The sequence below is a fragment of the Protomyctophum parallelum genome (assembly GCF_964188405.1).
Source record: "Protomyctophum parallelum genome assembly, chromosome: 18".
NCBI classification, from domain to species: domain Eukaryota; kingdom Metazoa; phylum Chordata; class Actinopteri; order Myctophiformes; family Myctophidae; genus Protomyctophum; species Protomyctophum parallelum.
The window spans coordinates 45,827,413-45,842,875 of NC_139716.1; the positions used below are offsets into that span (position 1 = coordinate 45,827,413).

At 42.0% G+C, this 15,463-nt stretch overlaps 1 protein-coding gene across 2 annotated transcripts; it reads right to left on the bottom strand.

Annotated features, from left to right (window-relative positions):
• Nucleotides 1-5,498: 5,498 nt before the first annotated feature.
• Nucleotides 5,499-14,891, bottom strand: cdk2 (cyclin dependent kinase 2). Of its 2 annotated transcripts, XM_083788544.1 has the most exons (9): nt 14,608-14,891; nt 14,487-14,529; nt 14,300-14,417; nt 11,471-11,548; nt 11,187-11,307; nt 9,841-10,011; nt 9,295-9,396; nt 8,307-8,510; nt 5,499-5,786 (listed from the first exon to the last, which is right to left on the bottom strand). In XM_083788544.1, exons 3-9 carry the CDS (start codon nt 14,413-14,415, stop codon nt 5,682-5,684), a joined length of 897 nt encoding a protein of 298 aa, XP_083644670.1. In that variant the 5' UTR covers nt 14,416-14,417; nt 14,487-14,529; nt 14,608-14,891; the 3' UTR covers nt 5,499-5,681. The 2 variants fall into 2 exon arrangements, with proteins under 2 accessions (XP_083644670.1, XP_083644671.1); XM_083788545.1 differs by having other exon boundaries at nt 14,487-14,891.
• Nucleotides 14,892-15,463: the final 572 nt, after the last annotated feature.

Sequence of the window (15,463 nt, forward strand, 5' to 3'; positions counted from 1 at the left end):
TACGTTTATGTAGGTGTGGATGAAGCCTTAAAGTATCCTTGTTAGTTTATTTTCCTCTTCTTAGTACATTCCCACCAGGAAGACCAGCTGGTTGCCATGGCACCAGCTGACTGTAGCCAATCACAGCTGTACTGTTCTGAAGTAGCCAATGACACACATGCATGTTGGGGGGGGGGGGGGGCGGTGCGAGCCGATGTTAATTAAATGGCAACCTATACACGACAACTTTTTGTTTTCTTGGTCACTACAGTAGTACAGCTGCAGATTTGAACCTGTAACTACAGTAGTACAGCTGCAGATTTGAACCTGGTCACTACAGTAGTACAGCTGCAGATTTGAACCTGGTCACTACAGTAGTACAGCTGCAGATTTGAACCTGTAACTACAGTAGTACAGCTGCAGATTTGAACCTGTAACTACAGTAGTACAGCTGCAGATTTGAACCTGGTCACTACAGTAGTACAGCTGCAGATTTGAACCTGTAACTACAGTAGTAAAGCTGCAGATTTGAACCTGTAACTACAGTAGTACAGCTGCAGATTTGAACCTGTAACTACAGTAGTACAGCTGCAGATTTGAACCTGTAACTACAGTAGTAAAGCTGCAGATTTTAACCTGGTCACTACAGTAGTACAGCTGTAGATAATCTAAAGAGTGTGGATTTAACTCCCGGGACAAATGGAACCAAATGGAACCAAATGGACCAGAGTGGGCGACCTTTACGGGTCCAGTTGGTTCTATTTGTGTCTTGGAGTTACAAATGGATAAATGAACACTGAGGATTTCTGTGTGTAATAAATGGGATTTATTTTCTATTTTTAGTTTCAGTCTTAACATTTTGTGAACTCAAATCATCTCTCTCTGATGGATTTGTTTACCACAACGATATTTAATTTTCGCTGTGACCAAAATGACAGCCGGCGTGTCATTTTGAGCACACACACACATTAACATGTTTCATTTATTATGAGCACAAACATTAACACATATTTCATGTATGGCGAGATTTGCACAAAAGCTACTGAGGACAATGTAATGTGTTCAAACTGCACAAGAATCAACATTCCAGATATTGATATGATGTCGTCTGTCAGGTGGAAACCTCACATGTCCAAAACTGTTGCTCTAAAACGGCAAAAGTAGCAGATCTACAAGCTCAAAAGGTGTCTCTTCGCGCTGCGTTTCGAGCTTGTAGATCTTATACTTTTGTGTGATGCTGTAGATTGATCAATTATTTACGAAATACACAAACAAGTTAAAATATGGAGCTAAGAGGTTGGGAGAATGGAAGTGATGTCATATATATATATATATATATATATATATATATATATATATATATATAGTAGGCTGTGTTTTCTCACTGCTTGCATGGCTATATGTTTGCACACTCGTTTGAATTGCTGTATCCACTCTGGGGCTGAAATATATAAAGATATATCTACTCTGGGGCTGAAATATATAAAGATATATCTACTCTGGGGCTGAAATATATAAAGATATATCTACTCTGGGGCTGAAATATATAAAGATATATCTACTCTGGGGCTGAAATATATAAAGATATATCTACTCTGGGGCTGAAATATATAAAGATATATCTACTCTGGGGCTGAAATATATAAAGATATATCTACTCTGGGGCTGAAATATATAAAGATATATCTACTCTGGGGCTGAAATATATAAAGATATATCTACTCTGGGGCTGAAATATATAAAGATATATCTACTCTGGGGCTGAAATATATAAAGATATATCTACTCTGGGGCTGAAATATATAAAAATATATCTACTCTGGGGCTGAGATATATAAAAATATATCTACTCTGGGGCTGAAATATATACAAATATATCTACTCTGGAGCTGAAATATATATATATAAATATATCCACTGGGGCTGGTTTGAAATACTGGTGATATTGATTGATTTGAGTCACCTGGCCCAGCCCTGCTATGAACTGTCTGTTTAGAGGGTTTAAGGCTTGAATTTATAATCTTTTTATTGGGGGATAGCTTTTATTTTATTTTTGTTTAGTCCAATATTCATGTCCATATTATTTGGAAACACATTATTTTTCTTCATCACTGGTGATGACTTTTTCGCATGCCTGCTGAAGAATGTATTTTTGATATGCATTTATATGTAATTATTATTATATGCATTTATATGTTATTATATGCATTTATATACCGTGATATTCTAATATGACTATTTGTATTTTGTCAACTCTGTCTGCACTTAGAAATGGCGTCTCCATGTAAATTATCTTTTCCTTTTTAGTAAATCGTAATGATCAATAGTTTAAGAAGGGGATGTTTTAAAGGGATTTTTATTTCATTTATATGTTTGGATTATATTGTATACTTGTATTATTTGCCGTACGTCTTACGAGAGAAATGCCCTTTTAAAGAAATTGTAATTTTGACAAAGCATCTCAATAAAATGCTCTTACATCTGATCTAAACATTGTCCCGTTCTTCATAACGACTACATCCTTGAGACCAGATTCTACAAATGTCTTCTAAACAGTTATTATATGTTTCTATGTCAGACGGTTCTCAAACTATTTCATGTCAAGGACCCCCAGAATTATCTGTATTTGGCCGCTGACCCCCATCTGAAAATATGGTGTTCCAGTGACGCCTGATGGAGGGGAAAGGAACTGGTCGGAATAACGTGTTCCTTCCACGCACTACGTCCAACCAGAGAAACTCCCCCCCCCCCCCCCCCCCTCCCCTGTCAGGTGAAAAGAGGCGGCTTGGACTCCTCATGCATAGAAGGAAGCATGAGGTCAGTCCGTTGCCCTCCCCAGGTTGGCAGAGGAAGTGTAGCGCCCAGGATTACACTAGATAATTGGCACTGGGTGGAAGAAATGGGTTGCAAAGTCGTGGGATGAACATTTAATTTAAAAAAAGTGTTTTCCATTTAGCTAAATGATGGAGAGTTGGTAAACCAAATATCCCTTCTAGATCTTTAACCCTTGAGTGTACAATGAAACCACCAATGGGGTGTACTGTGGAGCATATTATAAATATAGGCCCTTTCTGAAACTAGTCCCTTGACTTGACTTGAAGTGCTCTCTCTCTCGGGAGGTTCCCTCGTCAGGAAGTGCCCCTCCCTCCAGCTGAATCAAGTTCCCTTGATTAGGGTGCTGGGTATAAAAAACTGAAATGCACTCACCCTCCTTGTGCAGAAACAGGAAACAGACACCATTCGTTGCCATGGTTACCATCATGCAATTGCGTTACCTGTTATTTTGTTTGTACAGTTATATTGCATTGCATCGTGTATGTCTGTGTGACATTAATATGGAAAAAAGAAATACAGCATGACTGTCAAAAATGACATGTCATAGGCCTATACATCCATCCATGTTTATAAATCATTTTGTTTGTGTGGTTTCATTTATAGTTTTTCACGGTGGGGTAAATAAATAGCCCTTGTGAACATCAGCTGGAGCGTTGTCTATTCTGCATCAGATGAAGATTGTTTAGGAGGAGTTTATCATTTATTTGTGGTGGTTCTTACATTTGTACTAATTAAGCCTCTAAGGTGTGGAGTGGGAGATGTCATCATGCTTTCAGTAGCATGATGTGACAACCACCCCCCCCCCCCTTTCCCCTCACTGTATATGTATCTTTTCCCTTTTTGCTTCCTATATGATGAATTCCTGTTTTCTTCTTTAGCTACATAGAAGTGTCTATTTGTATGTCTCTAAATGTTTTGATGAATTGAACAATGTGGACCCTGTTGTAAACAAGTGTAATGCTTAATTGGGTCGTCCACTCACAGTTAAGTCTTTGTATTGAGTTTGTCCTTGAAATGTACTGTAATTCTGCAAACTGTTAAATATTTCAATCAATCAATCAATGTGTCCAACTAGGGGGTTTTCATGATTGAATTTGAATCCATTCCAAGCATTAGTTTTGCACAAAAACACTCATTGGGCTAAAAACTGCCGTAGCCACTTGATAACCAGTATTGTTTGTGAAGCACTGTTGAAACGCGCTGTAGGGCCTAATCGCCTATAGCACCCCCCCCCCCCAAACAAACAAACAAGGCAAATGTATTTGTAGCCTATAGTTTAGGCTACAAATATTTGCGTTGGGTTTATCTAATTGTCGTAGACCTAGGAAGTATGTGTGTTATGTATATAGGGCTGAAGTGATTCATGTATGTTTTGTAATAATCAAAGGTAAACTAGTAATAACTAAAGTTTTCAAATGATGGTAGTGGAGTAAAAAGTAAGTCTTTGTTACTTCCACCACTAATTAAAACACAGGATTTGCGCCATTCAGGATGCCTAATTTCCCCAACTGCAGAACATTGCCCCCTCCTACTGGCCATCTTTGGTATTACACATGAACAAGTGTAATATGGAGAATCGAACAAGGACTTGAACAAGTTTTTATTCTTTTGTGTAAATTAAACATACAAAAAATTACTTTAACAACTTCTGGCTTTAAAATCTAGATGTGAAAAACGTTCCTATAAAATCTGCATTAAAACAAAACTTATAGTCTATAACGTACAGTATTACAAAATAAATCAAATAATAATTTAGGGGGGGGGGGGATCAATTTAGAACTAGAAGTCTGCTATAAACTAAAGGAGAAAATGACTATCTTACATCGTACTGGGAGAGGCAGCATGTTTATAACCATGAACAACTCTCTGGTTTATTGGAAGGTGGAGACGAGAGTACGAGACCGCTAAACTCAACTCCGCTCGAATAAAAGACAAAAGGTTTGGTTTACGTTCCGAGTTCCTCACCGAGAACCAGATAAGAGTTCTTCTGACACCGTCCCCCCCCCAAACAAAGAGCACACACTGCATCGCATTGCAATGTTGATTTGGGAGTTTGTAGTTCTGTATTTGCTTTTGAAATGAGTTTTATCTTTTCAGGGGGTGATTTCTGGACAAAAGGGTTGTGACGCCTTCATTCAGTCAAAACAGAGTTATTCCTTTAACCCATTCTGACCGGGCACCCATTTTGGTGTCAGCATCATGTTATGCTTTAGCTATTTAAAAATATCAGATCTACAAGCTCATATCGCGCCACCGAGTGGCGCGATACGAGCTTGTAGGTCTGCTATTTTTGAAAAAACGAAGAACGACTGACATTTTTTAGAATCTGATCTCAGGTCAGAATGGGTTCATCAGACCAGTGTGTGTCCGGCGGAAACCTCGTATGAATCTGATCTCAGGTCAGAATGGGTTAAATCAACACAGAACAGACTCTCTCTATATGCACAGACAGTATGAACACAGAAACGGGCTTAAACGGACCAGCTACCTTCAGTAGACTCATTGGTAACAACAAGCAGCTTCTTTCCAACATGGCCGCTGTGTGTCGTAAGGTTTATACAGATTATAACGTTTTACACATTTCCAGTTAGGCGGCGCCACCAGGAACAGGCACAACATCACACAGAACTTTAACACCTTATTATCTTAAATTGCTGGTAGAACCTTTTCATGGGAATGATGTGTTTTTCTTTTTTTTTTTAAAGGCACCATTAGTGACATTCTGGGAACGTTCCCAACAACTGGAATGAAGCGAAGTCACACAGAGGTTCCTATCAGAGACGTTACTCCCAAGAAAAACCCTGTCCTGTACGGGCATGGTGACCAATCGGAGCCTCAGGTGGGGGTACGGGCATGGTGGTGACCAATCAGAGCCTCAGGTGGGGTACGGGCATGGTGACATCACGGAAGAAGCGGTGAACCAGGGCGTTTTTGGCAGATAACCTCTTGTTGGGGTCGTAGGTCAGCATTTGCTGGAAGAGAAACGACAACGAAAATAATTACAAGATAGAAATACAATCATTCATAGACTTATAGTTCAGGGAGAACAGCAATAAATAATAACTTATAGTTCAGGGAGAACAGCAATAAATAATAACTTATAGTTCAGGGAGAACAGCAATAAATAATAAGAGACTATATTTTGGGGACTTTTAATGTTCGTCTGTGACAGTGACAGTGAATTCATTTTCAGCTAGAATGTGTTTTAGGTGAACGACATGATTAGTGGTAACTAAGTAAATAAAGTAATGTGACTTAACGTCGTAGTTGATTTTCTAAAGTAGGTTACACTAATTATCACATACAGCCGCATGGGAGTAGCAAAACCTTCCCACACATTATGAGCTTGTACATATTGTACTGATATCTTTGAGTGTTGTCTAACCCAATGTTTTCATTTAGAATCTTCTCTTCTTCCCTTGGCACTAAACATTTTCCCGATGGGAGTCCGCGGCCAAATACATATTGTGAGAGGGAGGATGACTGATTTAAGCAGTCACCTTCCCTTAACCCATTCTGACCGGGCACCCATTTTGGTGTTGGCATCATGTTATGCTTTAGCTATTTAAAAATAGCAGATCTACAAGCTCATATCGCGCCACCGAGTGGCGCGATACGAGCTTGTAGGTCTGCTATTTTTGAAAAATCGAGTAGCGACTGACATTTTTAGAATCTGATCTCAGGTCAGAATGGGTTAAACACTCAAGAGACAGCCTCTGTCCGCACAGTGGAGAGATGGCCTCTCCTGAGTGTTTGTGGAGGTGACTGCTTTAACCCGTTGTGTCCTTTGATCAAGTCCATGATGCACAACAGGTGCGCAGCCACACCCAGCTCTGAGTCCACTTCTAGTCTGACTCAGGCCAGGTGTGACTGCTTAACTCAGTCATCCTCCCTCTCACACATTAATATATATATATATATATATCAATGTGGCGGAAAACATTAGAGACATTAAGGGTTCATACTCCTATTTTACCGCTGTTTCGGCGCTGTAGTGCCAAAATGATTTCGGCTCGTCAGAAATTTTCAGTAGCATCGAAGAGACGACTTTAGCACGGTACCCGCCCGCCCCCGAATGACGTCACCTTGTAGGCTCTACAGAGCCGAATGACGTCACCTTGTAGGCTCTACAGAGCCAAATGACGTCACCTTGTAGGCTCTACAGAGCCAAATGACGTCACCTTGTAGGCTCTACAGAGCCAAATGACGTCACCTTGTAGGCTCTACAGAGCCGAATGACATCACCTTGTAGGCTCTACAGAGCCAAATGACGTCACCTTGTAGGCTCTACAGAGCCAAATGACGTCACCTTGTAGGCTCTACAGAGCCAAATGACGTCACATTGTAGGCTCTACAGAGCCAAATGACGTCACCTTGTAGGCTCTACAGAGCCAAATGACATCACCTTGTAGGCTCTACAGAGCCAAATGACGTCACCTTGTAGGCTCTACAGAGCCAAATGACGTCACCTTGTAGGCTCTACAGAGCCAAATGACGTCACCTTGTAGGCTCTACAGAGCCAAATGACGTCACCCACTTTTATTCGGCTCTAAAATAGGAGTATGAATCGGCCCTTAGGCATTTGTAGAATCTGCGTCAGGTCTTAATGGCTACAAGTTTAAAGGACAACTTTAGTTTTTTTCAACCAAGGTTCATGTTTTAGGTTGTTATTAGAGAAACTAAAAGGTGAGTGTTAATTTTCTTTCATTTGCTGCTTTCTTTCATTTTAGGGATTTTAGCAGTTTTTGACAGGGGGGCGGGGGCATTCGAGCATGGGGCTAAATATGTATTTTTTAGCCTCGATAGCCAGGCTTTCATTTCGTCTGCGCGAAAGATGAAAGCCTGGAAAAAGCCGTGGGCTGAACAAGTCTAAAAGTGGGAGTCAACCCTTCCGGGTGGGCGTCGCTCTAAATGATGTGACGTAGCGCTGCACTAGGGGGGAGAGGAGGGGCCGGGGGTGACGGACAGATCGATGAGATCCAATCAGGGTGCACGCATTTCTGAGGCGCGACCCGCCCCTCTAGACGAGAAATGTCTCGCTCTGGGTCAGGCTACTATAGTCCTAATAAACCCCAAGAAATTACATCTGGCCACAAAAGATCACGGGATCTACTGAATGTGACAAACTGACATATTGAGCCTATACACACAGTATAAGCCTTCTCCCAGTAGGCTACCTTCACATTCAGTAGATCCTGTGATCTTTTGTGGCCAGATGTAATTTTCTGGCGTTTATTAGGACTATAGTAAACCATACAAAAATAAATCACCATCAAATTGTGTTAAAAAATGCATATTTAGACCCATGCTTGAATGCCCCCGCCCCCCTGTCAAAAACTGCTAAAATCCCTAAAACGAAAGAAAGCAGCAAATGAAAACAGATGAACACTCATCTTTTACTTTCTCTAATAACAACCTAAAACATGAACCTTGGTTGAAAAAAACTAAAGTTGTCCTTTAAGATAAAATAAAAAACTAAAGGATCTACTCACGGCGATCAGCTCTCGTCCGTCCTCGTCGAGCAGAGGCACCACCTTGGTCAGGTCCTGCCGCGCCCACTTGGGGAAGGAGGGCTTGTAGTCGGGCATGGAGGTCACGCCGGGCCACACGGTCTCGTCTGGCGTTCCCAGAGTCCGGAAGATCCGGAACAGCTGGTCAATCTCCGAGTCCCCGGGGAACAAGGCCCTCCTGGTGATCTGGTGAGCGAGCGGAGAGGAGCTCAGTAATTATGACATTTCTCAGTACAGTTGCGTTTTAAATAGTGCTGTCAGGCGATTACATTTTTTAATCGCGATTAATCGCATGATTTTTGTAGTTAACCCATTCTGAACGGGAACCCATTTTGGTGTTAGCATCATGTTATGCTTTAGCTATTGAAAAATGCAGATCTACAAGCTCGTATCGCGCCACCGAGTGGCGCGCTACGAGCTTGTAGGTCTGCTATTTTTGAAAAATCGAAGAACGACTGACATTTTTATAATCTGATCTCAGGTCAGAACGGGTTAATCAGACCAGTGTGTGTCCAGTGGAAACCTCGTATGAATCTGATCTCAGGTCAGAATGGGTTAAAACATCCTAACAAGGGGTCTGGGAAGGGAGTGCATTGCAGGAACCAGTATTCCTCAACATCCCGCCTGCCAATCGCTGTGAATTTGACAGCATTAGTTTTAACCCATTTCAAAACGGGAACCCCTTTTGGTGTTTTAAGCATTGCTATACTATCTACAAGCTTGTAGGTCTGCTATTTTTGAAAATCTTTGAATATATATTCTGTCAGAGCGAACGTTTTTAACTCTAATCTTTGCTTCTGGGAGGTTCCTGGAATAACATATTTCCGTCGACCAAATACAGATAATTCGGGGGGTCCTTGACATAAAAAAGGTTGAGAACCACTGACACAGAATCGTTTTTTAAGAAACTTTTAGAAGACATTTTTTTAGGATCATCCTCGTCCTTAAAGTTGAAAAGAATATAGTTTACCATCTCTGCGAAGATGCATCCTAGACTCCAGATGTCGACGGCTGTGGAGTAGTACTTACAGCCCAGGAGGATCTCTGGAGCTCTGTACCACAGCGTTACCACCTTAAAAACACATCAGAACCAGCGTTACCACCTTAAAAACACATCAGAACCAGAGTTACCACCTTAAAAACACATTAGAACCAGAGTTACCACCTTAAAAACACATCAGAACCAGAGTTACCACCTTAAAAACACATCAGAACCAGTGTTACCACCTTAAAAACACATCAGAACCAGAGTTACCACCTTAAAAACACATCAGAACCAACAGTAGCAGGAGTTAGGAATTCATAACTTTTCAAACATATGAGAAATATATACGTCATGTAGTTTGGTGGTCAGCTTATCACCTAAACCTGGAGTATGAATAGGACTAACTAGTGTTACACCTGTACAGCTCACCTCGTGCGTGTACGTGCGGACAGCGGGTGTTCGTGCGGACAGAAAACTCACCTCGTGCGTGTACGTGCGGACAGCGGGTGTTCGTGCGGACAGAAAACTCACCTCGTGCGTGTACGTGCGGACAGGAACACCGAAGGCTCTCGCCAGGCCAAAGTCTGCCAGCTTGATCTCCCCCTGGGCGTTGATGAGGAGGTTCTGGGGCTTCAGGTCTCTGTGGAGGACCCGGTGGGAGTGGCAGAACGCCAGGCCTTGGAGCAGCTGGAACAGGTAGCTCTGTGGAGCACAGACAGGAACGGGTTAACAGCGTATATACATACACACTGTTGTGGCGCTCCGCGCCTGTGACACTCTCAAAGTACCAACGAACTGGCCGGATGTATGGAGAACCGAGAGGACTGGAAACGACGATGGAGGGCTCGTCTGAGGACGACCTAGAGAGAGTGGGACTAGTCCACACAACACCATCCCAACTGTGCGTGTAGTGATTTCCCCCGTCGGAGCGTGGCTGCTCGTCCGACGCCTGGTTCTCGCTGGCGTCGCTGACAACGCGGTGTGGATCACCGCGGATCGGAAGAGGAGGAAACGCTAACCGCGTCATCAAGTGTCAGTAAGGGATTTAATACGCAGCGCTCTGACCGGGACTGTCTGACGTTCGGACTGACTTTGTTTTGTTCTTTTATTTGTTTGGGGGAACACTCAATGAATAAACTGGTGTCGGATAAGTCGGATACTGGTGCTGCGTGCCTGAACATTATTTGTACGTCATATTGGTTCACACGTGACGTACACGGCTCACTTAAATGAAGTCCTCTGTGTGTGCGTGTTTCCTTTATGATGCTGTATGGTATTATTATGTGTCTGTGTACTGTTTGTTCCAGGGGTTGATATATTTATTTATCTACAAAATAGGTAAAATAATAACATGTTATTATTTTACCTATTTTGTCAGACTGGGTCTCTTACTGGCACCCCGACGCGAGCTCGCACCAACAAACCGCTACACTGTATATCACACAGAGATTAAGCCATCATTCCCTGCAATGCGCGACGACGACGCGCTGTAAGCTTGTAGATCGGCTATTTTCTGCACGCGCTCCGCAGCATGACATAAGTATAATTAACTCACACAGGCAGCCGTTCTCTCACATCACATTATTTCAGCATCATCCACTGACTTTAGTTCATATGGCTGACACACACACACACACACACACACACACACACACACACACACACACACACAGCCTGATGGATAAATCGGACGCGTGGATCATGAAAACTAGCGTTATTTGATGCTGCCCTAAACAATAATCATTCTGTACTGCTTCCCTAAACAATAATCATTCTGTACTGCTTCCCTAAACAATAATCATTCTGTACTGCTTCCCTAAACAATAATCATTCTGTACTGCTTCCCTAACACAACCTCACAACCTTAATATGCTTACCTTCACCAGCGGTAGAGGGATGCCAGAGACGGACGAGGAGTCCATGAACTTCTTGAGGTCCTGGTGAAGGAACTCAAACACAAGGTAGAGCTTGTTTTCTGTGTGGATGACGTCACGGAGCCTGGAACGAACACACACACACACACACACACACACACACACACACACACACACACACACACACACACACACACACACACACACACACACAGTGTTAACTGTGAACTCTGACAGATGACAGAACATGTGACAGCATTAAGCGTTAAGTAAACTCCAGAACTTACTTGACGATGTTTGGGTGACTCAGTTCTTTCAGGAGGGAGATCTCTCGGATGGCCGTGCTCGGAACACCTTCCGTTTCCCTGCAGGAAGAGCATCACTCAATATTAGAACGCCTCCACTCATTATTAGAACACCTCCACTCATTATTAGAACACCTTCATGAAGAGCATCACTCATTATTAGAACGCCTTCACTCATTATTAGAACGCCTTCACTCATTATTAGAACGCCTTCACTCAATATTAGAACACCTCCACTCATTATTAGAACGCCTTCACTCATTATTAGAACGCCTTCACTCATTATTAGAACGCCTTCACTCATTATTAGAACGCCTTCACTCATTATTAGAACGCCTTCACTCATTATTAGAACGCCTTCACTCATTATTAGAACACCTTCACTCATTATTAGAACGCCTTCACTCATTATTAGAACGCCTTCACTCATTATTAGAACGCCTTCACTCATTATTAGAACGCCTCCACTCATTATTAGAACGCCTTCACTCATTATTAGAACGCCTTCACTCATTATTAGAACACCTTCACTCATTATTAGAACGCCTTCACTCATTATTAGAACGCCTTCACTCATTATTAGAACGCCTCCACTCATTATTAGAACGCCTCCACTCATTATTAGAACACCTCCACTCATTATTAGAACACCTTCACTCAATATTAGAACGCCTTCACTCATTATTAGAACGCCTTCACTCATTATTAGAACGCCTTCACTCATTATTAGAACGCCTCCACTCATTATTAGAACGCCTTCACTCATTATTAGAACGCCTTCACTCATTATTAGAACGCCTTCACTCATTATTAGAACGCCTTCACTCATTATTAGAACGCCTCCACTCATTATTAGAACACCTCCACTCATTATTAGAACGCCTCCACTAATTATTAGAACACCTCCACTCATTATTAGAACACCTTCATGAAGAGCATCACTCATTATTAGAACACCTTCATGAAGAGCATCACTCATTATTAGAACGCCTTCACTCATTATTAGAACGCCTTCGCTCATTATTAGAACGCCTTCACTCATTATTAGAACGCCTTCACTCATTATTAGAACGCCTTCACTCATTATTAGAACGCCTTCACTCATTATTAGAACGCCTTCACTCATTATTAGAACGCCTTCGCTCATTATTAGAACGCCTTCACTCATTATTAGAACACCTTCACTCATTATTAGAACGCCTTCACTCAATATTAGAACACCTCCACTCATTATTAGAACACCTTCACTCATTATTAGAACACCTTCACTCATTATTAGAACACCTTCACTCATTATTAGAACGCCTTCGCTCATTATTAGAACGCCTTCACTCATTATTAGAACGCCTTCGCTCATTATTAGAACGCCTTCACTCATTATTAGAACGCCTTCGCTCATTATTAGAACGCCTTCACTCATTAGAACGCCTTCACTCATTATTAGAACACCTTCACTCATTATTAGAACGCCTTCACTCATTATTAGAATGCCTTCACTCATTATTAGAACGCCTTCGCTCATTATTAGAACGCCTTCACTCATTATTAGAACGCCTTCACTCATTATTAGAACGCCTTCACTCATTATTAGAACGCCTTCCGTTTCCCTGCAGGAAGAGCAGCAATCATACAATTATAATCTAGTCATTTATCATCTTAATGCAGAGCGATTTACAGTGAGCGAGGTCATCTACACCAATAGCTGAATGTGTTTTTAAGGCGAGCATCCCGGTTACCATGGAAACTATACCGACTAGGACGGCAGGTCAACAAACCAATCAGTCTAGTCTACATAACATGTTATCTCCAGATTGCATATAAGACGACTGCAAGGTCGTCAACGCTAGTGCTAATCATGTTTTAACATCTGACAAGAAGCATTTACATTGTACTATGATGTACTATATTTTAGCTTATTCTTTATATAAAATAGCATTTAGCTAGGGTATGCTAACTAAGCAGTTTATCAGCTGCATGTATTATTAATAACTGTTTTATCAGCTGCATGGGTAACAATGTATCGACTAAGTATTAATAACTGTTTTATCAGCTGCATGGGTAACAATGTATCAACTAAGTATTATCCATGTAAGTTGACATTAGTCAATGTATAGTTTTGGATGAAGACTATCATGGATGTTTTTGGATGTATTTTTTTTTTTACATTTGCATCAAAACATAGTTAATGTCAATGTCGTCCAAATACAGAAAAGGTATAAACCGAGCTGGTCCCGAAAGGGGCTCTGAGGGACCCATATAGCTCTGGTCCATAGCCCTAAAGCCCTGATGGTTAATGACTTAATTCTGCCTTGAGCATTAGGGCTATGGACCAGAGCTAGGGTCCCTTGAACGGGCTAACCTTTAGTTTGAACGGGCTAACCTTTAGTTTGCGCTGATTTTTCAGTCACACAACGTTGTTTTGATTTGATGTAGTGAGTAGTAGCTAGTTACTAGCTACTACTCACTACATCAAATCAATTTACACACACAGAGACACACACACACACACACACACACACACACACACACACAGACACACACACACACACACACACACACACACACACACACACACACACACACACACACACACACACACACACACACACACACACACACACACACACACACACACACACACACACCTACTAGCTGCTAGTAGGTCATTGTTGTGTCTGTGTGTGTGTGTGTGTGTGTGTGTGTGTGTGTGTGTGTGTGTGTGTGTGTGTGTGTCATCCCATCAGAAAACAAACAGACTCAACAACATGAACACATTAATGTCAACAACAAACAAACAACAACTCCTCTTACGTGTCCAGTCTGATCTTCTTCAGAGCCACAGTCTCTCCGGTCACTTTGTTCTTGGCCTTATAAACGACTCCGTAAGTTCCTTCTCCGATCTTCTCCACCTTCTGGAAGGCCTCCATGTTTCTGTCTGGTTCTGACCCAGGTTCTTCTGTCTGTCTGCTAGGAGGATGGAGGGTTCTGACCCAGGTTCTTCTGTCTGTCTGCTAGGATGGAGGGTTCTGACCCAGGTTCTTCTGTCTGTCTGCTAGGAGGATGGAGGGTTCTGACCCAGGTTCTTCTGTCTGTCTGCTAGGAGGATGGAGGGTTCTGACCCTTTGTGTTGCTGTTGGAGCAGACAGTTAGCTGTGGCTAACAGGCTAGGCTAGGCTAGCGGCAACAAACCAACAAACTATGAAGTAAACTTTTAGTTTTAAGGCACACACACTTTTGACTGGTTGTTTAAGCCTGGCCGTGCTAACTGTTAGCCACATTAGCTGCTACATCCACAGAGACTTGTTTCCAGGGCTAACGGACATGCAGAAGGTTAGAAGATGAATACATAAATAAATCTCATAACAAACTCTCAACCTCCTCCGTCCGTCTCCCCGCGCCCTGTTCCCGCGTTACACTGAGGGAGCGCTGGGTTTTGCGTCTCACCACACACCGGGCGGGCGGGGCGGTGTTGCCACGTTCTCTGAGGAATTAAGCAATCTAGGTTATAAAAACAAGCCGTGGAAGAAAAATATATATATAATATATTAATGTGGAGGTCCTTGACATGAAAATGTTTGAGAATTGCTGGTTTATAAACACACTTTACTTTAGGAAACCAAACCACAGAGAACTACATTTAGACCAATGTTTGAAGCCTCAGTCTTCTGTACATAAAAACAAGCCCAACCAACGTCGCTTACAACGAGCAGACCTGGCAACACCACAGGGCAGTGGTTCTCAAACTTTTTCATGTCAAGGACCCGCTTAGAGTATACTCTAAGGCGGGGACCCCATGGGACCCCCATTTGAAAACATGCAGAAAATGGTGGACCCTCTTGTAAACAATGCTTTATGGTGTCGTCCACTCACAGTTGTGCTTGAAATGTACTGATAATAAATACTTATTTAAACCCATTAATCCTTTATTTAAACAATTTGAGGTGAATTATTTAAGCATATTATATTTAACCTATA